The sequence below is a fragment of the Plasmodium sp. gorilla clade G2 genome (genome assembly GCF_900097015.1).
Source record: "Plasmodium sp. gorilla clade G2 genome assembly, chromosome: 8".
Taxonomy (NCBI): domain Eukaryota; phylum Apicomplexa; class Aconoidasida; order Haemosporida; family Plasmodiidae; genus Plasmodium; species Plasmodium adleri (nom. inval.).
Genome location: NC_041700.1, coordinates 1,139,839 through 1,167,015, shown reverse-complemented (window position 1 = coordinate 1,167,015; position 27,177 = coordinate 1,139,839). Strand labels below are relative to the sequence as shown.

Genomic DNA, 27,177 nt, shown 5'->3' with positions numbered 1-27,177 from the left:
TTAAAGCATCCATACGCGGTTACTTTTTTGATTTAATCTGGTAACGGTATCATATAATAATGATCCGAGATTACGTAATAACATCATACCAATTATTGATGCTAAAGCGACAGTTATAGATTTATATTTTTTATGTTTTTTACGAACTATATTTAATTCATTATCTTTTTGATATAATTCTTTTAAAAGCATAACACGGGATTCTTCATTATCACCTTTATTCATGCTCAAAAAGTTATCACCTAAAAGGAAAAGTTACATACATGATGTATATTTATATATAACAATATATATAAATATATATATATATATATCATATTGTTATAAAACAAAAGACATACAGAAAAGGATTTATATAAGAAACATATATACAGAGATTTTTAAAAAAAAAAAAAAAAAATTATTTTAAATTTCTCATAAAAATTAATTTATATACTAATAAAATAAAATATCATATATTAAATATATACATACATATATATATTAATATATATATATTTAATTATTTATTTTTTTAGATACCTTCTTTATGAATTGGATGATTTACTTCAGTTGGTTTATTTGTTATACTGCCTCTACCTGCAGTAAATCTCGATTTCCAGAAATTTTTTCTTTCATCTCCTTTTGCGGAATCAATAAAAATGAGAATAATAAAAATTGTAATAAAAAATAATGTAGAAAGTTTATTCTTCATATTTTTTTTATATAATTTTTTAAAATGAAATATATTATATAAATATATATATATATAAATAAAAAAAAAAAAATTTAATTTATTATGAGCTTTCAATGTACTTTTTAAATACTAATAATTGTTTTAAAGTTTTCTTTCTTTGTTTTTTTTTTTTTTTTTCTTTTTATATATATATTAAAGGTATTAAAAAAAATAAAAATATAAAAACAAATTAACAATTACTAAATTTTTTTAAATGTATTTTTTAATTATAATATATATTATATAATAAATATAAATTATAAAAATTCTTATAAAATTATTATTATTATTTTATTTTTATACTATATTATATTATTATATCATATAATAATATATTTTTAATATATATATGAATAGGTAAATATATCTTATATTATTTCTTATGAACCTCATATTCTTTCTTTTTTTACCTTTCTTTATTATGATAGTAGAAAAAGAAAAATAAAGAGTCATATGTTGAAAAATTAGATAATATAATATTCATCCTTATACATATTTCATTATTATATATTAATACAAATTGCATGTGAAGGGAATGGGTAATAAATATATATAAAGAAATTATATATATACCTTAATATAAATATAATAATATAAAATATATTTATTATATTATTTATAATATATTTAGAAAACACGAATTATTATATATATATATATGTATGATAATATAATAAATAATATTAGTAAAATAGTTTCATTGTTTGTTGATCAGAATTGTATATTTATATATAGTAAAATATTTTTCTTTTATAAAATTTATGCTCTTAATTATATATAAAATTATTCGGGGTATGTAAAAATATATTTATATTTATATATATATTTCTTATTTTTTTAATTTTTTTTGAAAAATATACTATATAATATATATATTTTTATAAGATTATATATAACCCATATATATTTGTTATGTATATATTAAAAAATATGAAAATACAGTTTTTATATAATCTTAAAAGGATTATTTTTTTTATATTTATAATTTTATTTTTTAATTATTTTTTATTTGTATCATTATTTTAAATTTGAATCATGGATTTAATAAAAATACATCATACAAATAATACTACTTCACCTAAAAAAAAAAAAAAAAAAAAAAATGAAAAAATTTTTTTTAAAAGGAAATTAAAAAAGCATTTATTTTTTTATTCTAAAATGAGAAATATATATTTATATGTGTAAAAATATGGATATAACTAATTTTAAAATTTATAAATTAAAAAATTGTATATATTATATAAAGCATATGATGTATTATTTCTTTTTTTTTTTTTAAATTTAAAAATATGTATCTTCCAATTTGGGCGTTTACTAATTTTTTGAATTTCTCTTTTTTGTAGATATTTTTAAAACATATTTTTTTTAAACCTAATATTATATATACATATATATATATATATATATATATATATATATATATATATATATATTTATTTATTTATACATTTTAATTTTTTTTTTTCTTTTAACTTTGCATGTACTATTAGTTTTATATTTTTTTTTGTTGTTGTTTGTTCTTATCCAACAAAAAATATTATATATATATATATAGCACCAATGTAGAAAATTAATAATTATATGGTTATTTTCTCTTTTTTTTTTTTTTTTTTTTATTTTTTTTTTGGAGGTAGAGGTTTCTTTTTTTGTTTATTTCCTTATTCATTTTTTTGAATGAAACAATGTGGACCGTTTCCTTGTATTATAAATAAAAAAATAGTTATAAAATAAAGGTTTATTTTAATTTTTTTTTTTTTTTATTCTGAAGTATATAATTTTTTGCATTGTTTTAGTGTCATGTGTCCGCCTTTCTTGTGTTATTAATTAACATTCATAAAAGAGAAAGGACAGAACATGCAATCATAAAAATATATATGTATATTAGTAATAATATACTGAAAGGAAAAAAAAAAAAAAAAAAAAATTAAATACTAATATATAAAATAATATATTATGTATATTTTATGATGTTATAATTTTTTGTAGATATTATCATATGATAAAATATTTCTCTTTTTAATCGTAAATTTGCTCACACTTCTTCAATACTATTTTATAAAAAAAAAAAAATAAATAATAAAATAAAAATAAAATGAAATTAACGATGAACAAATTTTTATTTAAATATATATAAATATATATGTGTCCAGTTATATCAGTATATTATATGGATATATTTTTTAAAAGATATATATAAAAAGTTCACAAATATATTCCTTATATATATATATTTTTAATTATGAGAATTTGTCAAGAGAAAAAATAAAATAAAATAAAATAAAATAAAATAAAAACACATAAATTAAAAATATAAAATTAAAATACATGTATTTATAAAACTTCCACAAATTTTTAATATTTGTCTGTAAAATTTTTTTTTTTTTTTACAACTGCAACCAAAATATAAATATTTATATACTACCATTGTAATATTTTTAAGGAATAATAAATTTACAACTCTATTTGTTATTCTTAAATTATTAATATATATATATTTATTTATTTATATTTATTTTATTTTATTTTTTCATAATGAATATGTATTTTATCTATTACTATTTCTTGATTTTATTTTTTATAATGTCTTGGCATTTATGCTTATCTTCCGATAAGCTAAAAAAAACTAATGTTATTGTTCATAATAACATAAGAACAAATACATTAAAAAATAATAATAATGATAATAATACGAATGATATATTTGGTTTAAGCCCCTCGCAAGTACCAAATTTAATAGATGATGAAGGAGAAAATCAAATAATTGAAGCAGTTAAAAATTTTTCAGATTTGACAAGATCAACTAACATACACCCTTCTTCTACTATGAACTTTGATGATATAATTACAGAAATCTCAAAATTAAAAAAAAAAAAATTAAAAAAAGAAATGAAAAATAAATTAGAGCAAAAAACAAAACATAACAATAATAATAATAATATTCATTATAATAATGAAAGTGAAATAGATACATTCACACAAAATATTAAAACAAATTCAAATGAACTAAAAAATGAAGATTCATCAATTAGTCTTAGTACTAATAATAATACGGTAGATGAATTATTGATATACAATAGTGACTCAGAAGATGATATAGATATTCATCTTGGTGAGCTTCAATTATATTCTAGCAGTGATGAAGACACAAGTGATTATGAATATGTTAATGATGATTATTACAAGGATCTTATTTTTTCAAAAGATACAGAAGAACCATATAGTATTTTAGAAGATAGTGAAAATATATCATTATCATCAATTAAAAAATATCTATATAGTCCTATCGGATCATATAAAAAAAAAAATATTAATGTTTTTGAAAATTTTAAAATGACAAGAAGTTATGATGAATTTCTTAAAATCTTTAATTTAAATGATTCATCATCTTATGAAGAATATGAATTATTACCAGGAGAACCTTTTAAGCTTAATTGTTACTATTATAGAGATGCAAAATATGAAAATGTTAAAAAATATATATTTAAAGAAATTTATGATAATATTCAAAATCTAAGCAAAGAAAATAAAATACTTGTGTCAGAAAAAGAGGAACTCTTTCATTATTTTATCAAAAATTTATTGAGGAATAATTTTATATGCTTATCTTATGAAGAAGAAGAGAACTTATTCAGTGAATCTAAACTCTTACTAGAAGCTATGATATACAAAAGAATACAATAAAATAAATAGTTCACAATAATATTATTATTATTGTCAACTCATAAACATGACCATATATCAATATTATATAATACAAAAATTATATATATATATATATATATATATATATATTTATATCGTAAACTTTTTATAACAATAATAATTTAAAAATCTTGTAAATTTTCAGAAAAAATACATATAAACATATAATATATAATTTTTAATAGATAACACATCTTTGTATTATACAAAATATTTATATAAAAATATATAAGTATATTTCATTATTGTATTAACTTTAATATTTTATTTTTAAAATAATGTACTTTTATATTGTGTAATTAATAATGTATATTATAAATTTCATGTATGTATTAAGTTCTACATAGATAACATACTTATATTAATTATCATTTTTAATATATATATATATATATGACCATTTATATAATATAACAAAAAAAAAAAAAAAAAAAAAAATTTATTTTCTTTATTTTTCAAATTTTTAATTAAATATGTATAAATTATATATTAAATTTTTATGAATCAAGTTAAACACACATAAAACTATAATATATAATGAAAGTTAAAATATTATATGGATAGACATATATTCTATTAAAAAATTTCTTAATATTTTCCCTTTAATTCTGGGGAAAAAATAAAAATAAAATATATAATAATGTCTTTAACTTTTCATAAGGACATAAACAAAATAGTACTTATATATATATATATATATATGTCATGTATGGTTTTATATATATGATGAAAATTTGGTATATGTAATATAAATGATAATAAATAAATTGATAATGAATAATTTTTCAGATTATATATTCTTATGAATAAATGAAAAATTAAATTAATAAAAAAAATTGATATTTTAATAATAGTTATATGAATACTAAAATTGTTACATATATATATATTACATATTTGTAACAATTTTAGTATTTTCATTTTCTATAATTTGTTTTTAAAAGCTATAACCACAAGAGATAAGCCTTAACAGTTCGCAAAACAAGTTTGCTCACATGTTTACAGCACTCTGAGGCTAAAAATGTCGTCTACGATATAACTTCATATTATTTTTGTTGTTAAATTACAATAAGAAGAACATATTTTTCCTTGTTTATAAAAAAACAAAGAAAAATACATTCTTTTTCATAGGATTATTTATATGTTTAAGAAAACCTATATATATATAATATATATATATATAGATTAAAGCATATATTAAATTTCTCTTTTACATTTGCAATAAAAAAAAAAAAAACACAACCTTATAACAAAAATATACAATTCTATTATTGTTTAATCAGTATGGGTTCTGACTTAAGAGACGTTCAGTCATTATCCAACAGACTTAGCTTCGCAACACTGGTTTATCAACCAATTGCTGTACCAATTGTCTGAACCAACTAATCCTCTCGTACCAAGTTGGATTACTGTCACAATAGTATATATATAAAAAATTATAATATTATTCATCAGTAGGGTAAAACTAACCTGTCTCACGACGGTCTAAACCCAGCTCACGTTCCCTATTAGCGGGTGAACAATCCGACACTTTGAGACTTCTGCGTCTCAATGATAGGAAGAGCCGTAATCGAAAATACAAAAAGCTACGTTGCTAATATTCGCTAAGCAGCCACAAACAAGTTATCCCTGTGGTAACTTTTCAGATACCTCTATATGCACAGTAATAAGTAATTTACATCATTTTGCAAATATAAAGGATCGATAGGCCACGTTTTCACGTTTTCTATTCTTTCTGAAAATAGAAATCAAACAAGCTTTTCCCCTTTTAGTCTACAAGAGATTTCTGTTCTCCTTGAGCTTATCTTTGGACATCTGCGTTATTTTTTAACAGATGTACCGCCATAGTCAAACTCCCCACCTGACTCTGTCTCCATAAAAAGTGATACACATATATATAATATAGAATAAAATATCACCATATTATTATATAATATATATATATATATATATATAATATATATATATAATTATTATAGTCATTCACTACATAAATGGATTAGTAAAAACTTTTTAAAAGTAGTGGTATTTCACTGACGTAAAAACATTATTTCAATTTCTACTACCACTTATACTATACCCCTTAAATCTTTTTACAAAGCCAGACTAGAGTAAAGCACAACAGGGTCTTCTTTCCCCGCTGATTTTACCAAGCCCTTTCCCTTGGTTGTGGTTTCGCTAGATCGCAAGTAGGGACAGTAGGAATCTCGTTAATCCATTCCTGATGGTCCTTTTTAGGAACCATACATTTTGGCTACCTTAAGAGAGTCATAGTTACTCCCGCCGTTTACCTGCGCTTAATTGAATTTTTCATCAACTTCACATTCAAAGCACTGGGCAGAAATCACATTGTGTTAATACCAGTTATGGCTTCTCACAATGCTATGTTTTTATTAAACAGTCGGATTCCCCTTGTCCGTTTCAGTTCTGAGTTAACAATTATAAGCATCAAATTAAAGTAATAAAAATTACAATAAAATGTAGGTGAAAAGAGACGGAGAAAAAAGGAAAGAAGAAAATGAAAAAAATCGAATTGCAAGCAAATCAAAAAAGATAAGCAAACAACTCTGCAATTTTATTTTCAACACTCCTTTTTTTTTCTTCTCTTTTCTAATGTCCTCAGAGCCAATCCTTTTCCCGAAGTTACGGATCTAATTTGCTTACTTCCCTTACCTACGTTTTTCTATTTAACCAGAGGCTACTAACCTTGGAGACCTGATGCGGTTATTGGTACGTTCATAATTGTACATAAGAAAATTAAAAAAAAATGGTTAAAATGTAAAACACTATAAAAATATGAAAGAAAAAATAAAAAAAAAAAATAGAAAAAAAAGTTGAAGGGTAATATTTTTTTCCTATCCTTTCTTTTTACTCTTCCTTTCATATTTATACAGTATTTTACATTCCCATTTAATTTAGTGTTCCCTCCTTTTTTCATGGATAGTCCTTACCACTTTGGATAATTCATACAACAAAAAGAATTACTATTTCTACAAAACAAAAAAATTTATATATCATGTGTACCGGTCCACGCATATAATAAATAATTTGTTTATTGTAAATTCATCAAACCTTTTCTACAAGTAAATTGAATTCCAAGGTTTGATATAAAGTTAAAGTGCAAAGATAACGCACTCCAAGCGTAAGACCTATGTTAAGGAGTTCATTTTTATATATATGTTACCATCTCTATTTATTAGTTCTTATTACTTCTGGCGCAGGAATATCAACCTGCTTCCCTTTTGAGAAGAGAAAAAACACTATTATACTTTTCATATAATAGGTCAACCTCAATTTATAACGCTTTTTAGCTATCTCTTAGGAACGGCTAACTTTTGCTCAAACATAGTTGACAAAAAACCCTTCTCCACTTCAGTCTTCAAAGTTTTCATTTGAATATTTGCTACTTCCACCAAGATCTGCACTAGGGAGATGTTCCACGAAAACTCACGTATTTCGCTTCAGCACAAAACCCCACGATTTTCTACTCATAAAAAGTATCTAAAAAACAAAAAAAAAAAAATATTGAATTTTTTTTTTTTTCTTTTTTCTTTTTTATGGCTTGGTATCGGTAATCCGCTTTAGCGCCATCCATTTTCAGGGCGAGTTCATTCGGTAGGTAAGTTGTTACACACTTCTTAGCGGATTTCAACTTCTGTGACTACCGTCCTACTGTAATTACAAACCAACACCTTTATAATGGTATCTAATGAGCGAATATTTAGGCACCTTATCCAAGCGTTAGGAGCATCCCTCATCGCCAGTTCTGCTTACCAAAAATGGCCAACTTGGAGTTATCTTATTTATAATATGAGAGAAATACAAATAAAGCTATTTCACCATTTTTTTACCTATTTGAATTACGTGGATATATAAGTCAAAGAATTATCATTTCCTTGAAACCCATAATCATTATTTCTACCAGGTAAAACTATATTTAAATCAACTCCAGCGATCCTAAGAGATCTTTCGAAAATAACCAGCTAATAGGCTTTTCGATTAGTCTTTCGCCCCTAAACGCAATTGAAGTGAACGATTTGCACGTCAGTATCAACTCGATCCTCCATCAGATTTTCATCTGACTTCAATCTCATCACGTTTAGTTCAAAGCCTCTCGGGTCCTAACAAGTATGCTCTTACTCAAATAAACTTAAAATATTGAATTGCATATCGGTATTGTATGCATTGCTGCGAATTATAATATTCCCAACAAATCTACAAATATAATATAATACATATATTATATATATATATATATATATATATATATATAAATGTTACATTAATTATGCGTATAAAAGTTTTATAATATGTTTATTCTTAACATATACACTTGCACATTTGTTAGACTCCTTGGTCCGTGTTTCAAGACGAGTGGGTTAAAAAAGTACTTTATAAAAACATCTTAAATTTATATTATTCAAAATATGCACAATATAATTTTCACAATCCCTCAGTAAATTAAATAAATGTATCTTATATATTTTTCTTTTTTCCCCCCTTCATAAAAGAAAAAAAAAAAAAAAAAGCAAGTTATATTTTTCCACATTAGCTTAGAAAAAGAGTCAATAAGGAAAAAGAAAAAAAAATAAAAATAAAAATAAAAATAAAATAAAACAATACAATACGAAACAAAAAAATTAAAAGAAAATAAATTCAATTAATTCTTTTATTTTATACCTTTTTGCCTTATTCTTATTTTATTTTAATTTTTTTTTTAGTTTCCGCCTGTTACTGTCATTTTGCTTTACGATTATTTATTTTCATTCACTCATGTTTCTTTTAATAAGAACATAAAATTTTATGAAAGACAACTCTTGTAACCTTTTAATCTTACCCTAAAAAAAAAAGGATAAGAATAAAAATGGATTTTATAACAAAAGCTTCAAAAAAATTCTTTTTATATAAAGAAAAATTTTTGTTCTGATACTTGAATATCAACATCCTTTTCAAGACTCCATTCTTTATTGCGCGCATCAAAATCTTTTCATATATTTATGTTGTTACTTTTTTCCTTTTTTAATCCGTTCCATCTTAACGATTTCAGGTACTATTTAATTGCTCATTCATGAGTACTATTTCATCTTTCCCTCACGGTACTTGTTTACTATCGGTTTCTTACAAATATTTAGCTTTATGTGAAATGTATCACACTCATTAATGTTCCAATCTCAAAGAACATGACTCAAAACAAAACATTCCAATAGACCAGTTTTATGATTAAGAATACGGGTCTTTCACCCTCTATGGAAAGATATTTCTATCTACTTCTTCTCATTGTCATATTATAAAAAAGATCTCGTGGAATGTTTTGTAACTTGACAATTCCGACAAATCACGGGTAGCTTTCTGTCGGATTTTCCATGTTGAGCTCTTCTTTGTTCACTCGCCGTTACTAAAAGAATCATTGTTATTTTCTTTTCTTCCGCTTAATAATATGCTTAAGTTCAGCGGATTTGCTTTCTTATATTAATAAACCATTTCCACAGTATATATTAATATAATATATAACACGTTTAAATTACACACACGTATGAAGAAAAAAAAAAAAAAATAAAATAAACAAAAATAAAATAAACAAAAAAAAAATAAACAAATAAAAATAAACAAATAAAAATAAACAAATAAAAATAAACGTATATAATAAAAAAACATAAGAATAAAAAAAAAAAAAAAACATAAGAATAAGAAAAAAAACATAAGAAAAAGAGAAAAGCATAAGAAAAAGAGAAAAGCATAAGAATAAAAAAAAAACATAAGAATAAGAAAAAAACATAAGTATAAGAAAAAAGCACAAGAATAAAAAAAAACACAAGAATAAAAAAAAACACAAGAATATGAAAAAAACATAAGTATAAAATAAAAACACAAGAATAAGAAAAAAACAGAAGAATAAGAAAAAAACATAAGAATAAGAAAAAAACATAAGAATAAGAAAAAAACATAAGAATAAGAAAAAAACAGAAGAATATGAAAAAAACATAAGAATGAGAAAAAAACACAAGAATAAGAAAAAAACATAAGAATGAGAAAAAAACAGAAGAATAAAAAAAAAACAGAAGAATAAAAAAAAAACACAAGAATAAGAAAAAAACATAAGAATGAGAAAAAAACACAAGAATAAGAAAAAAACACAAGAATAAGAAAAAAACATAAGAATGAGAAAAAAACAATATACACCACACACAGTTCAACGAATGTATTGGTGAAAATGAAAAACTAAAAAAATATATGCATAAATTATCATGAAAACATAAACAACACTAAGAAAATTATATAATATAAGAAACACAAAATAATGTACTACCTTTTTAGTATTGTGAAAGGATTATATATTAGATCTTCCAAAATATTAAAAAAACTATATCCTCAAAAGTACATCAAAATAAACTATATCCTCAAGAAAATACTGATCGCACTAAATATATTATAAGGCACATTGGAAGGAACCCATATTCTTTCAAAAAACACTGACTAAAACACTATATACTTTTAAGACACACGATTAAAACTATATTCTTTCTGAAATATCAAAGTAAATTAAAAGTTTTGGCAAAACAATATTAAGATAAAACTTTTAAGGACAATATCTCTTAAATATAAATTTTTCTTCTTCATATATCCATAACATTTAATAATCTCCTATAGAATCTTCTATGCCAATTTAAATAAAAAAAGTTCTCTATATTATACACAAGTGGGGTTTTGTATAATATAAAAAACTTTCCTTTGTATATAAAAGGCTTATATATATATATATGTATATATTTAAAATTTCCAATAATATTCTTGGGGCTTAGAATATAATAGATTTTCTAAATATAAACACACTCTGCTCTCATCTTCCATTTATTCGTTGTTTTTCTTCATATCATTTATACGTTTATGTGTATTTTGCCTATAACTATTTGTTTTTCTCCATTATCATATTGTGTGATTCTATTTAACTATATAATTTCTTCATGTCCTTTATATATTTCTATACACATTCCATGTATGCCGTTCTGCATAACAATATTATGTATTTAATAACATATCTTAAGAAGGCTTATTTTCATAACTTTTTTTCACAGTTATTACTTCTCTATCACATTATATTTTTTATTTCCTGTCTTGTCAGTTCTCAGTTCTGAGTACTAAGCACTGAGTTATATCTATTTTTAGTTCTGATTTTGCCTTTTTAGTTTTTATAATGTGCTTCTTCTATATAATTCCTTTTTTCCTTTTATTGATCTTTCTTTACTTATCGCAGTTCATTTCTTTTATCAACCATTTAGACATTGGTATATATAAAAAAAAAAAATTAAAATAAAGCTTCTTCTCCTTCCTATATATATATATTTGTAACGTTTGCCTTTTAAATGTCAGTTATCTTCTTATATAAATCCATTAAGTCAGTTGGTATATACAAACAAAAAATACATAAGCGCGTATATATGTGTCTGTTCTTCTAAGTCATTATCTTTCAAGGTCACTATTAAGTATATTTTACAGCTTATTTCTTATATAACCATTAATAACATTGGTATATACAAAAATAAAAAAAAAACTATCATGCTGTTCTGCATATACATGTTTATTTAAGACATCTTTGAGTATATCAGTTTGTTTCTGGATTCCATTTACTTATTATTAATATACCCATATATCTGTATACATTTCTCTCTCAATTATCTTATATCTTTTGATATACTCAAGATGTATATTTTATCTTCGTTCTACACCTTTTTATTCATTTTTATCCTTTAAGTTTTATTTAAGTTGTAATACCATATACGTTCTTCATACAACCTATTATATATGTTAATAAGACTTAAGGTAACCTTATTTTTTAATGTTCTTCAGCATTTTTAATTCTTCAGCATTTTTAATTCTTCAGCATTTTTAAGTTCTTCAGCATATTCTAGATTTTCAGCATATTCTAGCTCTTCTGCATCTTTTAGCTCTTCAGCATCTTCTTTTTCTTCGCAGTCTTCAATTTTCAATTTATAATTACCAGGTAGGTTCATTAAAAATCTTCTTACATATTGACAAATAAAAAGTAACTCTATTTTTTGACGTTATAAAGTTATTTATTTTATTTTATTTTTACAATTCCAGTTTATTTCTTGTACTAACAATTTTACGATTCGATATAAAGATAAAGAAATCTCATCTCATATTTATACATTATTCTATTATTTCCTTTTAAGCTTCTGAGTGCTAACTTAAAAGGTTTTTTTTCTGAAATCTTCTTCAAGATAATAATAAATATTAAACACATCATATTGTTTTTTTGATCTGCATCAAATGTTTCTAGGGTGTAATTTATATTTATGATTTAAAGACTCTTAAGCAATTTTTCTTCTGAGCTTTTACTTTTTATTGTTAGATACAATTATTTTTAACTTAATACTATTCATTCTTTTTTATTTTAATTTACTTAAATAAAATCATTATTCCTTCCAGTAAAATCAATATAACTCTATCCTCTATAATATTAAGTCAGTATTTTCTTATTTTTTCTAGGTTCTTTCAACTAACCCCTATATAATCTAATACTTTCAAATATTATTCTTAGTTTATAATCTATTTATAAATGTACTTTCTTATACTTTCTAATTTAATCAAAATTTCTTATGATTTTATATAATCCTTTCACTTTATATAACCATTATAAGTTTATTTATGTGCCTCTTATAAATATAGAATTCTCAAAATGCCATTTAATGGAATTCATTATAATTTACACACATTTAAATTTAATTAACCAAATGTGTGTCACCTTTACATACCCATCATTACTATGCAGGCATATATAGTAAAGAATAAAAAAAAAAAAATAAAATAAACATATATGTAGGTATGAAATAAAAAAGAAAGAAAAAAAAATAAACATATATGTAGGGATGAAATAAAAAAGAAAGAAAAAAAAATAAACATATATGTAGGGATGAAAAAAAAAGAAAGAAAAAAAAATAAACATATAATATGTAGGGATAAAAAAATAAGAAGAAAGAAAAAGAGAGAAAAAGAAAGAGAAGCATAAGGAAAAAAAATATATAAAATAAAATGAAATGTAATAAAATATAATGTAATGAAATAAAATGAAATGAAATAAAAAAAAAAAAAAAAAAAAATATATAATTTACTAATATAAATATTAGTAAATATATATTGTGTGGTGTAATTTAAAGGCATTACAACTTATATAATATAAGTTTATATGTACTATGATCATTCAATATAAGAATAACTTTTTCAATCCTCGTGAGAAGATTAAGTTATATTTTATATTCAGCATTCTGATGATACACAGTAATTGCAATTTTCATTGCTTATCGCATTTTGCTGCGGCCTTCATCGCTGTAAGAACCAAGACATCCGTCGTTAAGATTATGCCAACATTTTCTAACCGTCCATTATAAATATATTTAAATATATTTATACATATTTAGGATAAAAAAAGTAGCTTCAAATAAATGTTTATTATTAATAAATATAAAATGTAAAATGTTGATAATAATTAAAAAATTGTTTAATTTATATAAATATATATATATATATATATAATATATTTCCTCTCCATACATTATGTGACATACACATATCAATTGACAATTCAAACTTATCTACTCGATGTTATTAGAAATATTATAAATCAGAATGATTAACTTATAACATTAATAATTTGGTTTTTTTTAATTAAAATATTATTTTTATTTTTGTCTTCAAAAAAACTTACATCTCCATATGAAATTAAAATTTTAATGACATGGTCTATTTTTTTTACATATTTTATATAGCACTTTTTTCTCTTTTTTTTAAAATTTATTTAAAAGCTGAACAAAAATTAGCATAACACTAAATGTAATATTTAAATATATAGGAATTGAAATATAATATTTAAATATATAAATCTGGAATTAAACCTTAAATAAATAAACATATATATATATATATATAATATATTTCCTCTCCATACATTATGTGACATACACATATCAATTGACAATTCAAATTTATCTATTCGATGTTATTAGAAATATTATAAATCATTCTGATTAACTTATAACATTAATAATTTGGTTTTTTTTAATTAAAATATTATTTTTATTTTTGTCTTCAAAAAAACTTACATTTCCATATGAAATTAAAATTTTAATGACATGGTCTATTTTTTTTACATATTTTATATAGCACTTTTTTCTCTTTTTTTTAAAATTTATTTAAAAACTGAACAAAAATTAGCATAACACTAAATGTAATATTTAAATGTATATAGGAATTGAAATATAATATTTAAATATATAGGAATTGAAATATAATATTTAAATATATAGGAATTGAAATATAATATTTAAATATATAGGAATTGAAATATAATATTTAAATATATAAATCTGGAATTAAACCTTAAATAAATAAACATATATATATATATTTATTTATTTATATTGAGGAAAAATATTATAAATGATATAAGGAAAATAAGAAAAGAAATTATTCTTGAAATTGAAATGTTTGCCTTTTGATTTTTCACAAAAGATTTTTTTAAAATACTTATATTGTTTATTTTTAAAAAAGAAAATTAATTTTAATATTATTAATTAGTGTAAAAGAAAAAATTTTAAGTTTTTAGTTTGGTTAATTATAAAAAATAAAATAAAATAAAATAAAATAGCATATACATTTTATGTAATAGGAAAAAAAAATTCCTAATAAAAATTAAAAACAGTCATAAAAAAATTATTAGTGTTAATATATATATTGACACATAAAAATTAAAATAAAATAAAAGAAGTTAAAAATATTTATGTAGCAATATAATATGTAATACTCCAAGGTTTATATACACAATTGGATGTCTTTGGGGATTTCTATTAACTCATTAAATCCATTCTTCTTCAAGATTTCCATATTCGTCAAGTCTTCAAATATATATACTGTAATGTATACTATTATTTATTTGTCTTGTCTTTATTTGGTCTTCAAGATATCACTATGAATATATCTTAGCGTCATTTGTGTTTCTATAACTACACGTATTCATTCATGTAACACATTTAATTATAAATTTAAGGTTTATTAAAAAAAAATTTTATTGATGTAACACACATTTAATTATGAAATGAAGACTTATAAAAATACATTTATTGATGTAACGCACATTTAATTATGAAATGAAGACTTATAAAAATACATTTTATTGATGTAACACACATTTAATTGTGAAATGAAGACATATTAAAAAAAATATTCATTCATGTAATTAATTATATATTTAGACAGACATATATATATCTATTTACGTGCAACAACATATATACACAACATAATAACATAAGGCAATCACTATTATATATACTACATATTATACTAACACACATATATTTTAATTATTAACTTCAATTAAAATAAATTAATAATAAAAATAACACTTCATTCACCTCTTTACATTAGGCCAATGAATTTTTTTTCTATATGCAACACTATAACACAAGTATAAATAAAACATATAGTATATGCTATCCATATAAAAATGTATATACATAAAATAAAAATTATGTATATATACATGTAGGTTTTTTTTTTTTTTTTCTTTTTACTTTTTTTTTTTTTTTCTTTTTACTTTTTTTTTTTTTTTTTTTTTTTTTTTTTTTTTTTTTTCTTTTTACTTTTTTTTTTTTTTATTTTTGTTTCATTATTATAATAACAATTATAAAATGCTTTTACCTACATTATCTTCCTACACGTGGGTTATAAAAGAACGATCCTTTCTTCTTACAACAAAAAGTATCTCATGCACGACCTGTAAAAGTAAAACGTCATAAGAATTAACTTTAATTAAGATAAAAAAAAGTTAACCTTTAAAACGATAAAAAATACTCAACACACCTAAATATAAAAGAAATGAGAGCTAAAAAAAAAAAAAAAAAAAACTTAGTTATATTATGGCATATTCTACTTAATAGTAAAATATGCCATATTATATATATGATTTTTATGTAACGAATTCAAGCAATTAAAACGAAACACAAAATAATAAAAAAAAGGCGCATTTCATGCCTTTTGTATGCAAATGTAAAAATAAACAAACAAACACATTTAATTCAAACATTATATGTTACCATATAAGAAGAAAACACAAATAAATTGCATATAATTAAAATACAATTTATTCCTTACCCATAGAAAGACAGTTTTCTAAAGTACCAACTGATATTAAAAACGTACTTTAGAATTTCTGAATCTTTTTTTGTGCTTTCCTATGTGCATTATTTGGCTGCTCCTGTGCCGTTTCTGTATCAGTTTTGCACATTTTTATTTGTACCTTTTCCTTTGTTTCCTAGTGCATATTGGCTGCGCCTGTGCCGTTTCTGAAAAAGATTTGCACTTTTTTATTTATTATAATCTTTTTCTGTAGCCCTTCGGTAGAAACCGTTCTCCTTAGCCATATATATATAGGCATATCCTTTAGGCAAGTCCATTAGGAAAATCCTGTAAACAAGTCCTTTAGGGAAATCCATTAGGCAAATCCTGTAAACAAGTCCTGTAGGAAAATCCATTGGGCATGTCCATTAGGCAAATCCTGTAAAAAGGTCCTATAGGAAAATCCATTAGGTAAATCCTTTAAACAAGTCCTCTAGGGAAATCCATTAGGCAAATCCTGTAAAAAGGTCCTATAGGAAAATCCATTAAGCAAATCCTGTAAACAAGTCCTGTAGGAAAATCCATTGGGCATGTCCATTAGGCAAATCCTGTAAAAAGGTCCTATAGGAAAATCCATTAGGTAAATCCTGTAAACAAGTCCTTTAGGGAAATCCATTAGGCAAATCCTGTAAAAAGGTCCTATAGGAAAATCCATTAGGTAAATCCTGTAAACAAGTCCTTTAGGGAAATCCTTTAGGCAAGTCCATTAGGTAAATCCTTTAGGCAAGTCCATCAGGTAAATCCATTAGGCAAGTCCATTAGGTAAATCCTGTAGGAAAATCCATTAGGCAAATCCTGTAAACAAGTCCTGTAGGAAAATCCATTGGGCATGTCCATTAGGCAAATCCTGTAAACAAGTCCTATAGGAAAATCCATTAGGTAAATCCTGTAGGTAAGTCCATTAGGTAAATCCTTTAGGCAAGTCCATTAGGTAAATCCTTTAGGCAAGTCCATCAGGTAAATCCATTAGGCAAGTCCATTAGGTAAATCCTGTAGGAAAATCCATTAGGCAAATCCTGTAAACAAGTCCATTAGGTAAATCCTGTAGGAACATCCATTAGGTAAATCCTGTAGGAAAATCCATTAGGTAAATCCTGTAGGAAAATCCATTAGGTAAATCCTGTAGGAAAATCCATTAGATAAATCCTGTAGGAAAATCCCGTAAACAAGTCTTGTAGCCATGTACCTGTAAAAAAGTACCTGTAGCCATGTTCCTGTACCCCTCTGTTTGTACCGCATTCGCTTGTATTTCCCCAACTCATATATGCATCTTTAATGAATACATATATGAGGTTCCTTCTATATATAATATCACTGGCATTTTGCAATGATATTATATATATGTAGTCTTTTTCAAGATTATTTAGTACCAATCAATTCCGCCATAGTACCATCCACACACATAATATATATGCATAAATAATCTCACTATTATTATACTCCTATATATATTCTACATCCCTTTAGTTAACCAACCACATGACTTTCATATATACCATACCATATTAGTATATATGTTGCAAAAGAAAAAAAAAAAAAAGGATTTTTTTTTTTTAATGCTATGTTCAATGTTATAAACGATTTTAAATTAGGTAATAAGAGATATCCTACTACTTATATTTGATAATATATAATAGTGGATAATAATATATTTATATGATGTCCTGATCAAAACAGAAAAGGTATCATAAATACTTTTACTCTTTTATTCTTAATCTGTACATATATTACAATCTATAAGAAATTATACCATCATTACCGAATATTCTTTACTACTACTAATATATATTATGTTACACTCCTACTAACTGTTATATTAACATAATATTATTGGCTATTTTTTCAAATAATCAATTATATATAATTCTCTGAAAAAATAACCAACAATAACATGCTATCAATATTCGCAGGTAAATAATATTTATATTCGCAAATAAATCTTTACATATATATATATATATATATATATATATATATTTTTTAAAGCATACGTTAAACCTCAAAAAGAATTTATTTATTGAACATACCGACTTCCTGTTGAATACTACTAATATATATTTTATTTGGATTTCCCTTCTTTTTTTTTTTTTTCTTTTTCCTCAATACTACTAATTGCAATTTCACATAAAAATGTACTAAAAATATAATACATTTTAATGTCTTCAATATTCGTATATAAGAAAAAAAAAAAAAAAAAAAAAAAAAAAAAAAATACAAATAAACTATTTATATTCGCAAACGACTCGAAGAATAACATAACAATTTGATAAAAAGACTACTATCTATATACATATATATATGTGTGCTTTTATATGAGAAACGTTTATTTTCCTTCATAATAAAAACTCAAATTTAGTTATCCTCCACCCCTCTTGGCGCGTTATACCCTCGAGGCTTTTTATAGTCAAAGGGAGAACGTTATATCTTATACAGTTGATATATGTGCTTTATATATGATAGGAAATCACCCCATAATAACAATATACATAAAATATCATAATGATAAGTTTACACCACATTATAATACATATATATATATATATATATATATATATATATTATTGTAAAGATCATAAATCAACCTTAAAGTACATCCTAGATTTATTAAATAAAAAAAAACAAATTTTATATTATTCATTTTATTTAACAAACTAGATATATTTATATCCTTTTATATAAATATATGTATGCACCCCACCTTTATAGGCACGTCCAAGCCTGTATAAGGATTTCAATAATTATTAAAATAATTATATCCGTTTCTATTTTTTACCTAGATCCCCTCTAAGTATATACCGTATTTTTTCAATCACCTCTATAATAGTATATATACGACATGCTATAAACATATAACTACATCATAATATATACATTTATATATTGATTAATTAAGAAGTAACCTACAAAATATTCTTAAGAAATATAATGAGGAAATTATGATCAACACAGGAAGAGATCAAAATATGTTATTTACACCTCTACCTTTAAAGGCTCGTCACACACTTCAAAGGATTTTAACCAAACATACGACCATTTTCATAATAATTATCACATGCTAAATATAAACTAGCTCATAAAAGAAACTAGTCTATATTTATATCATATGATAATTAATAAGAGATAAGTTCAACCTAATATTTCTTACGAAATAGAAGATCTTTATATATTCATCCTCTTGAACAGTAAAATTAAACCGAACAATTAAAATATATTTACTTCCCCACCTTTAAAGGCGCGTTAAACCTTTACAAGGCTTTTAAACATAAAGGGCTACACACATAACTATCATGTATTACACACAATATTTATTATATACACACGTAATAACATTTCCTCCACTTTTATTCTTACATAATATATATATATAGAACGCTATCTTATGATGTATACACAATATATACTTTATAACTAAATATTATATAATTGTGTAATACATTTAATTACTATAAAGACAAAAAAATATATATATAAATATATAAATATATATATTTATATGGTAAAAATGTTTATACAAAAAAAATTATTATACAAATGCCTCATCTTACACACATAAACAAATATATATATATATATATTCATAAATATTTTTTCTATACAATTATTAGTAATCATCAAGACTTCTTTGTTACATTTATTACTCAGAATAAAAGAGGGAGGGGGAATATTATTAAATGGAATATCCATTATATGTTTAACATTTAGATGTATAAAAAACGTTGATTTATTATATAAAACAAACATGTTTTATTTTTTATGGATAAAAACCTTTGAGACTATACATATATTTGGAATATACTATATATCTCTCCATACTCAACTTTTATATAATTTTTTTCAGAAATATATTATATTATTATGTTGATTTATTTATTTCTTAAACATTTTCTTTCTTATCGAACAATCCAAAAGAACAGAAATTTTTAATGAAAATGGGAAATTTTATGAACAAAAGAGTGAATTAATTATAAATATTAAAAAATTAAAAAAGAAAATAAAAATTGAACATATTTTTTTTTTTTTTTTTCTTATATATTATAATACTTCATCGAAAAACACTAATTGAATTTATTCGTGATATTTCTCCTCTTTCTTCATGAAGCGATGCACAGCACCAATCATGTTTGTTTATTTTAAAATTGTATTTTTTTTTTCGAAATTTTTATATTTTCATGCATTTTTTCAACTACAAAACACTTTTGAAGGATGGCCATGCTAAGATATATGCACCAAAAACTGATAGCGTCATATATCATAATAATATATATAAATTTTATGCCCACATATATATATATATATATATATATATATATATATATATATATATACATTTATCTACAAAAAAATTAAAAAATTAAAAACACATATATGTAATAACATAAAAATTAAATTTTATATAAGTAAAATTTTGTACTTTATAAGAATACATATGTATTCCTCAAAAATAAAGTATAAAAATAACAAAAATATTTAATAAACCATATATATAATATAATGGATATAAAATCGTGCAACAAAAGAAATATATATACATTATATGTTAATTATTTCTTACATGTTTCTTACCTCTATAATTATATATATATATATATATATATATATATATATATAAAGCTACAAAGGTAAGGAATAGAAATACATGGAATATAAATTTTCTCATCAAAATTTATTTAATTTTTTTTATATACAAATGTTCATTAATTAATCAAATAAATATTTTCATTTAAATATCTTATATATATAAATATATACACATATATATAAATAAACCTTTTTATATTTTATATATCTTGATACTCTTTCATTTATATATTTATTCATTATTTTTATTATTTTACTTTACATTTCTCTGCTATTATTTACCTTCTTTTTTTTTTTTTTTTTTTTTTTTTTTCTGTGTTTGTGTATCATATTATAGAACGTAAAACATTTTTTATTTTTTTAAACAAATTAATAAAAATCCTAATGTGTATAATTTTAAACATAACACTATTTAAAATTTAATTTATGATTATCTTAATTTATATAACATTAAAATTGTAGTGTACCTTCCATAAATAATCCTTTAAAATATATCTTAATTTAAGTGTGCTACAAAATTTAATTAATATATATAAACTACTACAACACTACATCCAACGTTTAATAATTACAACAATATAATAATATGAATAATACATTAACTTTAATAAAAAAAAATTAGATACACTAGTTATAATTTATCTCAGTCAAACAAGTTTAACCTATACTCACAATTCTACAACTATTCAACCTTAACTAATAACTCTAAAAACATTAACATTTGATCATATTTACAAAAAATGTTCACTGTTAAAAAATAAAATATTTGAATACATCCTCAATTCATATAATATATGACTCTTTGTTATATTCATAAAATAATAATGATCTTCCTATATTAAAAAATTATAACTTCATTGCTTTGGAGTTGTTAATCTTTTTATAATCCTTTCAAACAATAGCCTATCTAATTACAAAATGCTTATCATATCAATAAATGTATGTTAAATATGAAAGTACATAACATATAAGCTTATAAATATATATATATATATATATATATATATATACATATATGTATTATATACATATACATGTATGTATATATGTATATATTCAGCTTTTAGTTTTTAAAATTCATCGTGGTCTTATCCTTATCAAAGAGACCATAAAATATTTTTTTAATTTAATACAATATTACATGAAACATAGAGAGCATAGACTTTTTTTTTTATAAAGAATATTCTCATATTTTAAAAAAAATTGAATTAAAATACTTGCAAAATTCCTTAAAAGCTTTATATATTAATACAAGTATACTTTATCATAATCAATGAAGAAAACATAATGAAAATAGGTTACTGAATCAACATACATATATGTTATTACTTTCAAAATGTATGATATTTGAATATCCTCATATTATCATCATTTTCCATACACAAAAATAGCTAGTCAGCTAGCCAAAAACAATAATAATAATATAATATAATATAATATATATATATATATATATATATATTATATAAATATATATATGTGATTATCAATTTAATTTTATAAGTATTTATAAAAAATATATTTTGCAAAAAATACTTTTAAAATATTTAATTCCATATTTATAGTTATGTTTTTTTTTTTTTTTTTTTTCCTTCATTATTTTTTAATTATACACATATATAAACTATAACATATTTATGCTTTAATTTTATACTTTGTATTTTTTATTATTTTATTCTTTAATTTTTTAATGCAAATATACTATGAACATATTTTATTTTATATAAAACATAATATTTCCTAAATAAATAATAAAGCACATCACAATATTGCGTTAAACAAAAAATAAAATAAAAAAAAAAAAGGTAACAAATGATTATATAAATAATTCAATTTTGAACAACTTGACCACATTGTAAACATAAATAAAATACAAAAAAACTAATAAGGTATTTTCTTAAAAATTATTATATATTTTTATGTTATAATTAAAAAAAAATCATTAAAATTATTTATTTAAACTGTTTGATATAAGTTCCAATTTCATCTTATATAAGAAAATATTACATTTTAAAAATTTAGCAACTTGATATATATATATATATATATATATATATATATAAATAAGTATTTGACGATTGACGAAAATATAAACATATGCACATTGTAATTATAAAGATACTTATATGTAAATAAATAAATAAATAAATATATATATATATATATATATATATATATATTTTGCTAATCACATATTTTTTATAATAATCTTTTAAATAAATAATGCTCAGTTGATATTCATTGTGAGTTTCTTTAAAAAAAAAAAAAATTTATTTTAACATGTACACAAAATTTTAAAACGAACAGAAAAATGTATTATTAATATACAAATGTCAATCTAAATAAAATTAGAATGAATAAGAAACAGTTCGTCTAATATTAAGATGTGAAATAAGGAAATGTATTAAATCAAAACTTGAATAAAATCAAAAAAAAAAAGATAAAAAAAATAGGAAAAAATAAATGTTTTCTTATTTGTGAAAAATATTATGTACATGAAAACAAAATGATAATAACTATATGAAACATTATATATATATATATATATATATATTATTTGTTTATCTTTTATTTATATTTAAATATATATATATATATATATTTTTTTTTTTTTTTTATGTATACTTCACTTTTCATAAATATCACTTACTACAAATGGAATATAATAAGGTTATCTATACAAAATTAATATAACAAATAAATTGAATTATCTAAGAAATATAGCTAGTCTTTCTACATTAAATCGAATATAAGGAATCAATGAATATAATTCCCGTTCTTGTTGCCATGATAAATTTAAATTTCGATCTTTAATATTCTGTTTTATATATTTTTTAAATGTTTCCTCAGTAGGAACAGCATTATCTAGTTTCACTCCTCTATGAAATGCCAACTTTACATCTGTATTTCCTTGATTCACAGTTTCCATAACAATATCATAAAGTGTATCATTTAATTCTGAATTATTCCATATGGAACTTTTTGTTGCTTGAGTCAAATAAATACCTCCTCCTATAAGTGATATTAATGCTAAGGCTCCTATAGCTGCTCCTGATATAAGAGCCATTTTCTTTTTTTTATCATATTTATCTAATTTTAAATTTACTATACTTAATTTATCTTTAACCCATTCCTTCGCAAAATCCTTTTTACACATACAAGGGGAAAATAAATTCAAAACAAACAAAAAAATAGCAAAAGAGAAAAAAATAGAAACTTTCATTTTTAATAAAAAACAAAAAAAAAAAAAAAAAAAAAAAAAAAAAAAAAAATTATATATATATATATATATATATATATATATATAATATTATGATACGTATATATATTTATATATTGATAATATTCATATATCTATGGATTAAAAAAAAAAAAAAAAATTATATTAAATGAGATAACATGAATCTATAAAAATTATAAATAAAAAAATAAATATATAAAAATATATATATTTTATTTTTTTTTTATTATTAATTTATTTATTCAAAATATAATATTTCTTTATTCTTAATATATATATATATATATACAAACACATAAATGTGTCCACATTTTTTTTTTTTTTTTTTTTTTTTTTCTCTTGTAATTCCTCATTTTGTATTATAAACTTATTTATATATTTTGCATGTATAACTAAAAAAAAAAAAAAAAAAAAAAAAAGAAAGTCATAAAATGTGGACAAATTTGTATTAATATATGATTATTCGTATTTATAAAAAAAAAAAAAAAAAAAAAAAAAGAACATCATAAAATGTGGACAAATTTGTATTAATATATGATTATTCGCATATAATAGATATAAAATAATTTTCCATACATTTATAATCATCAAAATTGCAATATTTTATTTGTATTGGTAAGAGAAAATATGTATTATAATTGATAAATATTATAAATATTATAAATTTTAAATATTGTAAAATTATAAATATTTTCATTAATTGAAGGAAAATGGTAATAAGCGCTCGAGTAAAATATTTATATACTATTGTATTGTGAAACATAATTTTCTCCCATCTTTTTTAAAATGAAAGGTATATTATTCAAGAATTTTAAACATATATTATGAATAATATTATATATATACCTATTATCATTATTTATTTTTATTTATTATATTTTTTTCCCTCTTTTGAAAAATTCATATTTACAATAACAATGATGAAAAATAATATTATATATTTATCTTATTTTTTAAAAAATAATTATTTCCATCACATAATTAAGGTAAAAGAAGGATAATAAATCTAAACATAATAATTTTTTTTTTTTTTCTCGTAGATAAGATATATGTTTTAAAAATATGATATATAAACAAATAATTTATAAGCTTCAATGATAATGAAACAAATATATATATTATATAGTATATATAATATATTAGATACATCTATTTAAATTTAATAACATTATTCCTTTTTACATATTTCTAAATTTTTTTTTTATTTGTATTTAAAATTTCACATCCTTTCGTTATTATTGGTATATATAAAACTAATATATATTAATATATATATATACATTAAAATATATTAATTATAATATTTTTAATTATAAATAACGATTATATATTATTTTTTTTCGTTATTAATTCTTTCTCAAAAAAAAAAAAAAAAAAAAAAAAAATTTAACTTCTTTTTTTTTGTAAAATGAGCAAGAAATATGTATACTGGAAAAAAAGGTAATGATCGTATGTGTGATTGCATTGTATAAATAGTAATCCTTCAAGTAATAAAAAAAAAATATATATGTATTAACCTATATTTCCATTGTTAATATATTTTGTGGTTATATTATATAACATTATTTGAATATGTTTTTTTTGTTTTAACAACTTTACATACACATCAAAAGGGAATACAGAAACGTTGATTTGTATTAATACATAGATAATCTATATATATGTATGTATATATTTTAACGTGTATATTATAATATTCATGAGATATATATATTTTTTTTTTTTTTTTATTTGTAAGGGCCATATTACAGTGAAGATGTATTGGCTAGTATTGGAAAAGAATTAAGATGAGAAAGAGATGAATTTTTAAGAGCTCATCTACGATTTAGTAAGAAATACTTCATTTAATGTATTAGATGGATGGATTTATAAATATATGCTGTAATTATTTTAATACTTTAATGCACAAGAGATTTAAAAATATCGTCCCTTCAAAAACTATATAAATAAAGAATAAGTTCCTATACTATTTTTATTAATTTAAAATTGGAAAAAATTAAAATATAATTAAAGAAAAATCTTTAAAAATGAGTTTATTATATATGTGTATGCACGGTAATAACAAAAAAAAAAAAATAAAAAATAAGACAATAAAGTTACATATTGTTATATGTGTTAATACATGTATCAATCCTTATTCCTTAAAATAAAAAAAAAAATATATGCCTTCTACTAGATCATGCGCATAATATATATATGTCTTATATACTAATAGAATTATTCTTATCAATTTGTATTTATTATATAAAAATATTATTTACTTCATAATATATTATATATTTTTCTGTATTATCCTACTTAAAAATTAAATAAAAATAAATAAAATAATGTTGTTATATATTATATTTTATTATTTTTTTTTTTTTTTTTTTGTCTAATATGTAATATTCACCATATCAGCTTTGTGCTTATAACAATTGGACAAGTTCAAATTATTATGACAATAATAAATAAATAATATATATATATATATATATATATATATATTATTATGATTTATATTTTTCTTAGCAACATATTTTATATTTTTTAATTATATTATAAATTTTTCTTATATTAAGAACTGTACATATATATATATAATACATCAAGTCCTAATTTTTTTTTTTTTTTTTTTTTCTTATTATTTTTTATGGACTTTAATAAAATAAACTAACTCTTGTCTTTTTATATATACACAAATTTTTATAACGCCTAAAATATATACATATATATATATATTTATTTATATTTATTTATTTTAATTGTG

At 21.1% G+C, this 27,177-nt stretch overlaps 3 protein-coding genes and 6 non-coding genes across 9 annotated transcripts; 1 reads left to right on the top strand and 8 right to left on the bottom strand.

Annotated features, from left to right (window-relative positions):
* On the bottom strand, nt 1–694 carry PADL01_0829700 (conserved Plasmodium protein, unknown function; the record flags this gene model as incomplete). The annotated part of the gene is made up of 2 exons (XM_028681646.1): nt 1–242; nt 523–694. The coding sequence occupies 2 exons, from the start codon at nt 692–694 to the stop codon at nt 1–3; spliced, it is 414 nt and encodes a 137-aa protein (XP_028538004.1).
* Nucleotides 695–3,247: 2,553 nt separating this feature from the next.
* PADL01_0829600 (sporozoite invasion-associated protein 2) lies at nt 3,248–4,396 on the top strand (the record flags this gene model as incomplete). Its single annotated transcript, XM_028681645.1, has 1 exon — nt 3,248–4,396. The coding sequence occupies one exon, from the start codon at nt 3,248–3,250 to the stop codon at nt 4,394–4,396; it is 1,149 nt and encodes a 382-aa protein (XP_028538003.1).
* A 2,443-nt stretch (nt 4,397–6,839) lies between these two features.
* On the bottom strand, nt 6,840–9,877 carry PADL01_0829500. The gene has a single exon (XR_003699352.1). It is a non-coding gene; the product is annotated as a ribosomal RNA (ribosomal RNA).
* Nucleotides 9,878–10,429: 552 nt separating this feature from the next.
* PADL01_0829400 lies at nt 10,430–13,256 on the bottom strand. Its single transcript, XR_003699351.1, has one exon. It is a non-coding gene; the product is annotated as an uncharacterized ncRNA (non-coding RNA).
* Nucleotides 13,257–13,679: 423 nt separating this feature from the next.
* PADL01_0829300 lies at nt 13,680–13,790 on the bottom strand (the record flags this gene model as incomplete). Its single annotated transcript, XR_003699350.1, has 1 exon — nt 13,680–13,790. It is a non-coding gene; the product is annotated as a 5.8S ribosomal RNA (ribosomal RNA).
* Nucleotides 13,791–15,262: 1,472 nt separating this feature from the next.
* Nucleotides 15,263–18,433, bottom strand: PADL01_0829200. The gene has a single exon (XR_003699349.1). It is a non-coding gene; the product is annotated as an uncharacterized ncRNA (non-coding RNA).
* Nucleotides 18,434–18,602: 169 nt separating this feature from the next.
* Nucleotides 18,603–21,341, bottom strand: PADL01_0829100. Its single transcript, XR_003699348.1, has one exon. It is a non-coding gene; the product is annotated as an uncharacterized ncRNA (non-coding RNA).
* A 140-nt stretch (nt 21,342–21,481) lies between these two features.
* Nucleotides 21,482–22,330, bottom strand: PADL01_0829000. Its single transcript, XR_003699347.1, has one exon. It is a non-coding gene; the product is annotated as an uncharacterized ncRNA (non-coding RNA).
* Nucleotides 22,331–23,894: 1,564 nt separating this feature from the next.
* On the bottom strand, nt 23,895–24,410 carry PADL01_0828900 (early transcribed membrane protein 8; the record flags this gene model as incomplete). The annotated part of the gene is made up of 1 exon (XM_028681644.1): nt 23,895–24,410. The coding sequence occupies one exon, from the start codon at nt 24,408–24,410 to the stop codon at nt 23,895–23,897; it is 516 nt and encodes a 171-aa protein (XP_028538002.1).
* Between the last annotated feature and the right edge of the window lie 2,767 nt (nt 24,411–27,177).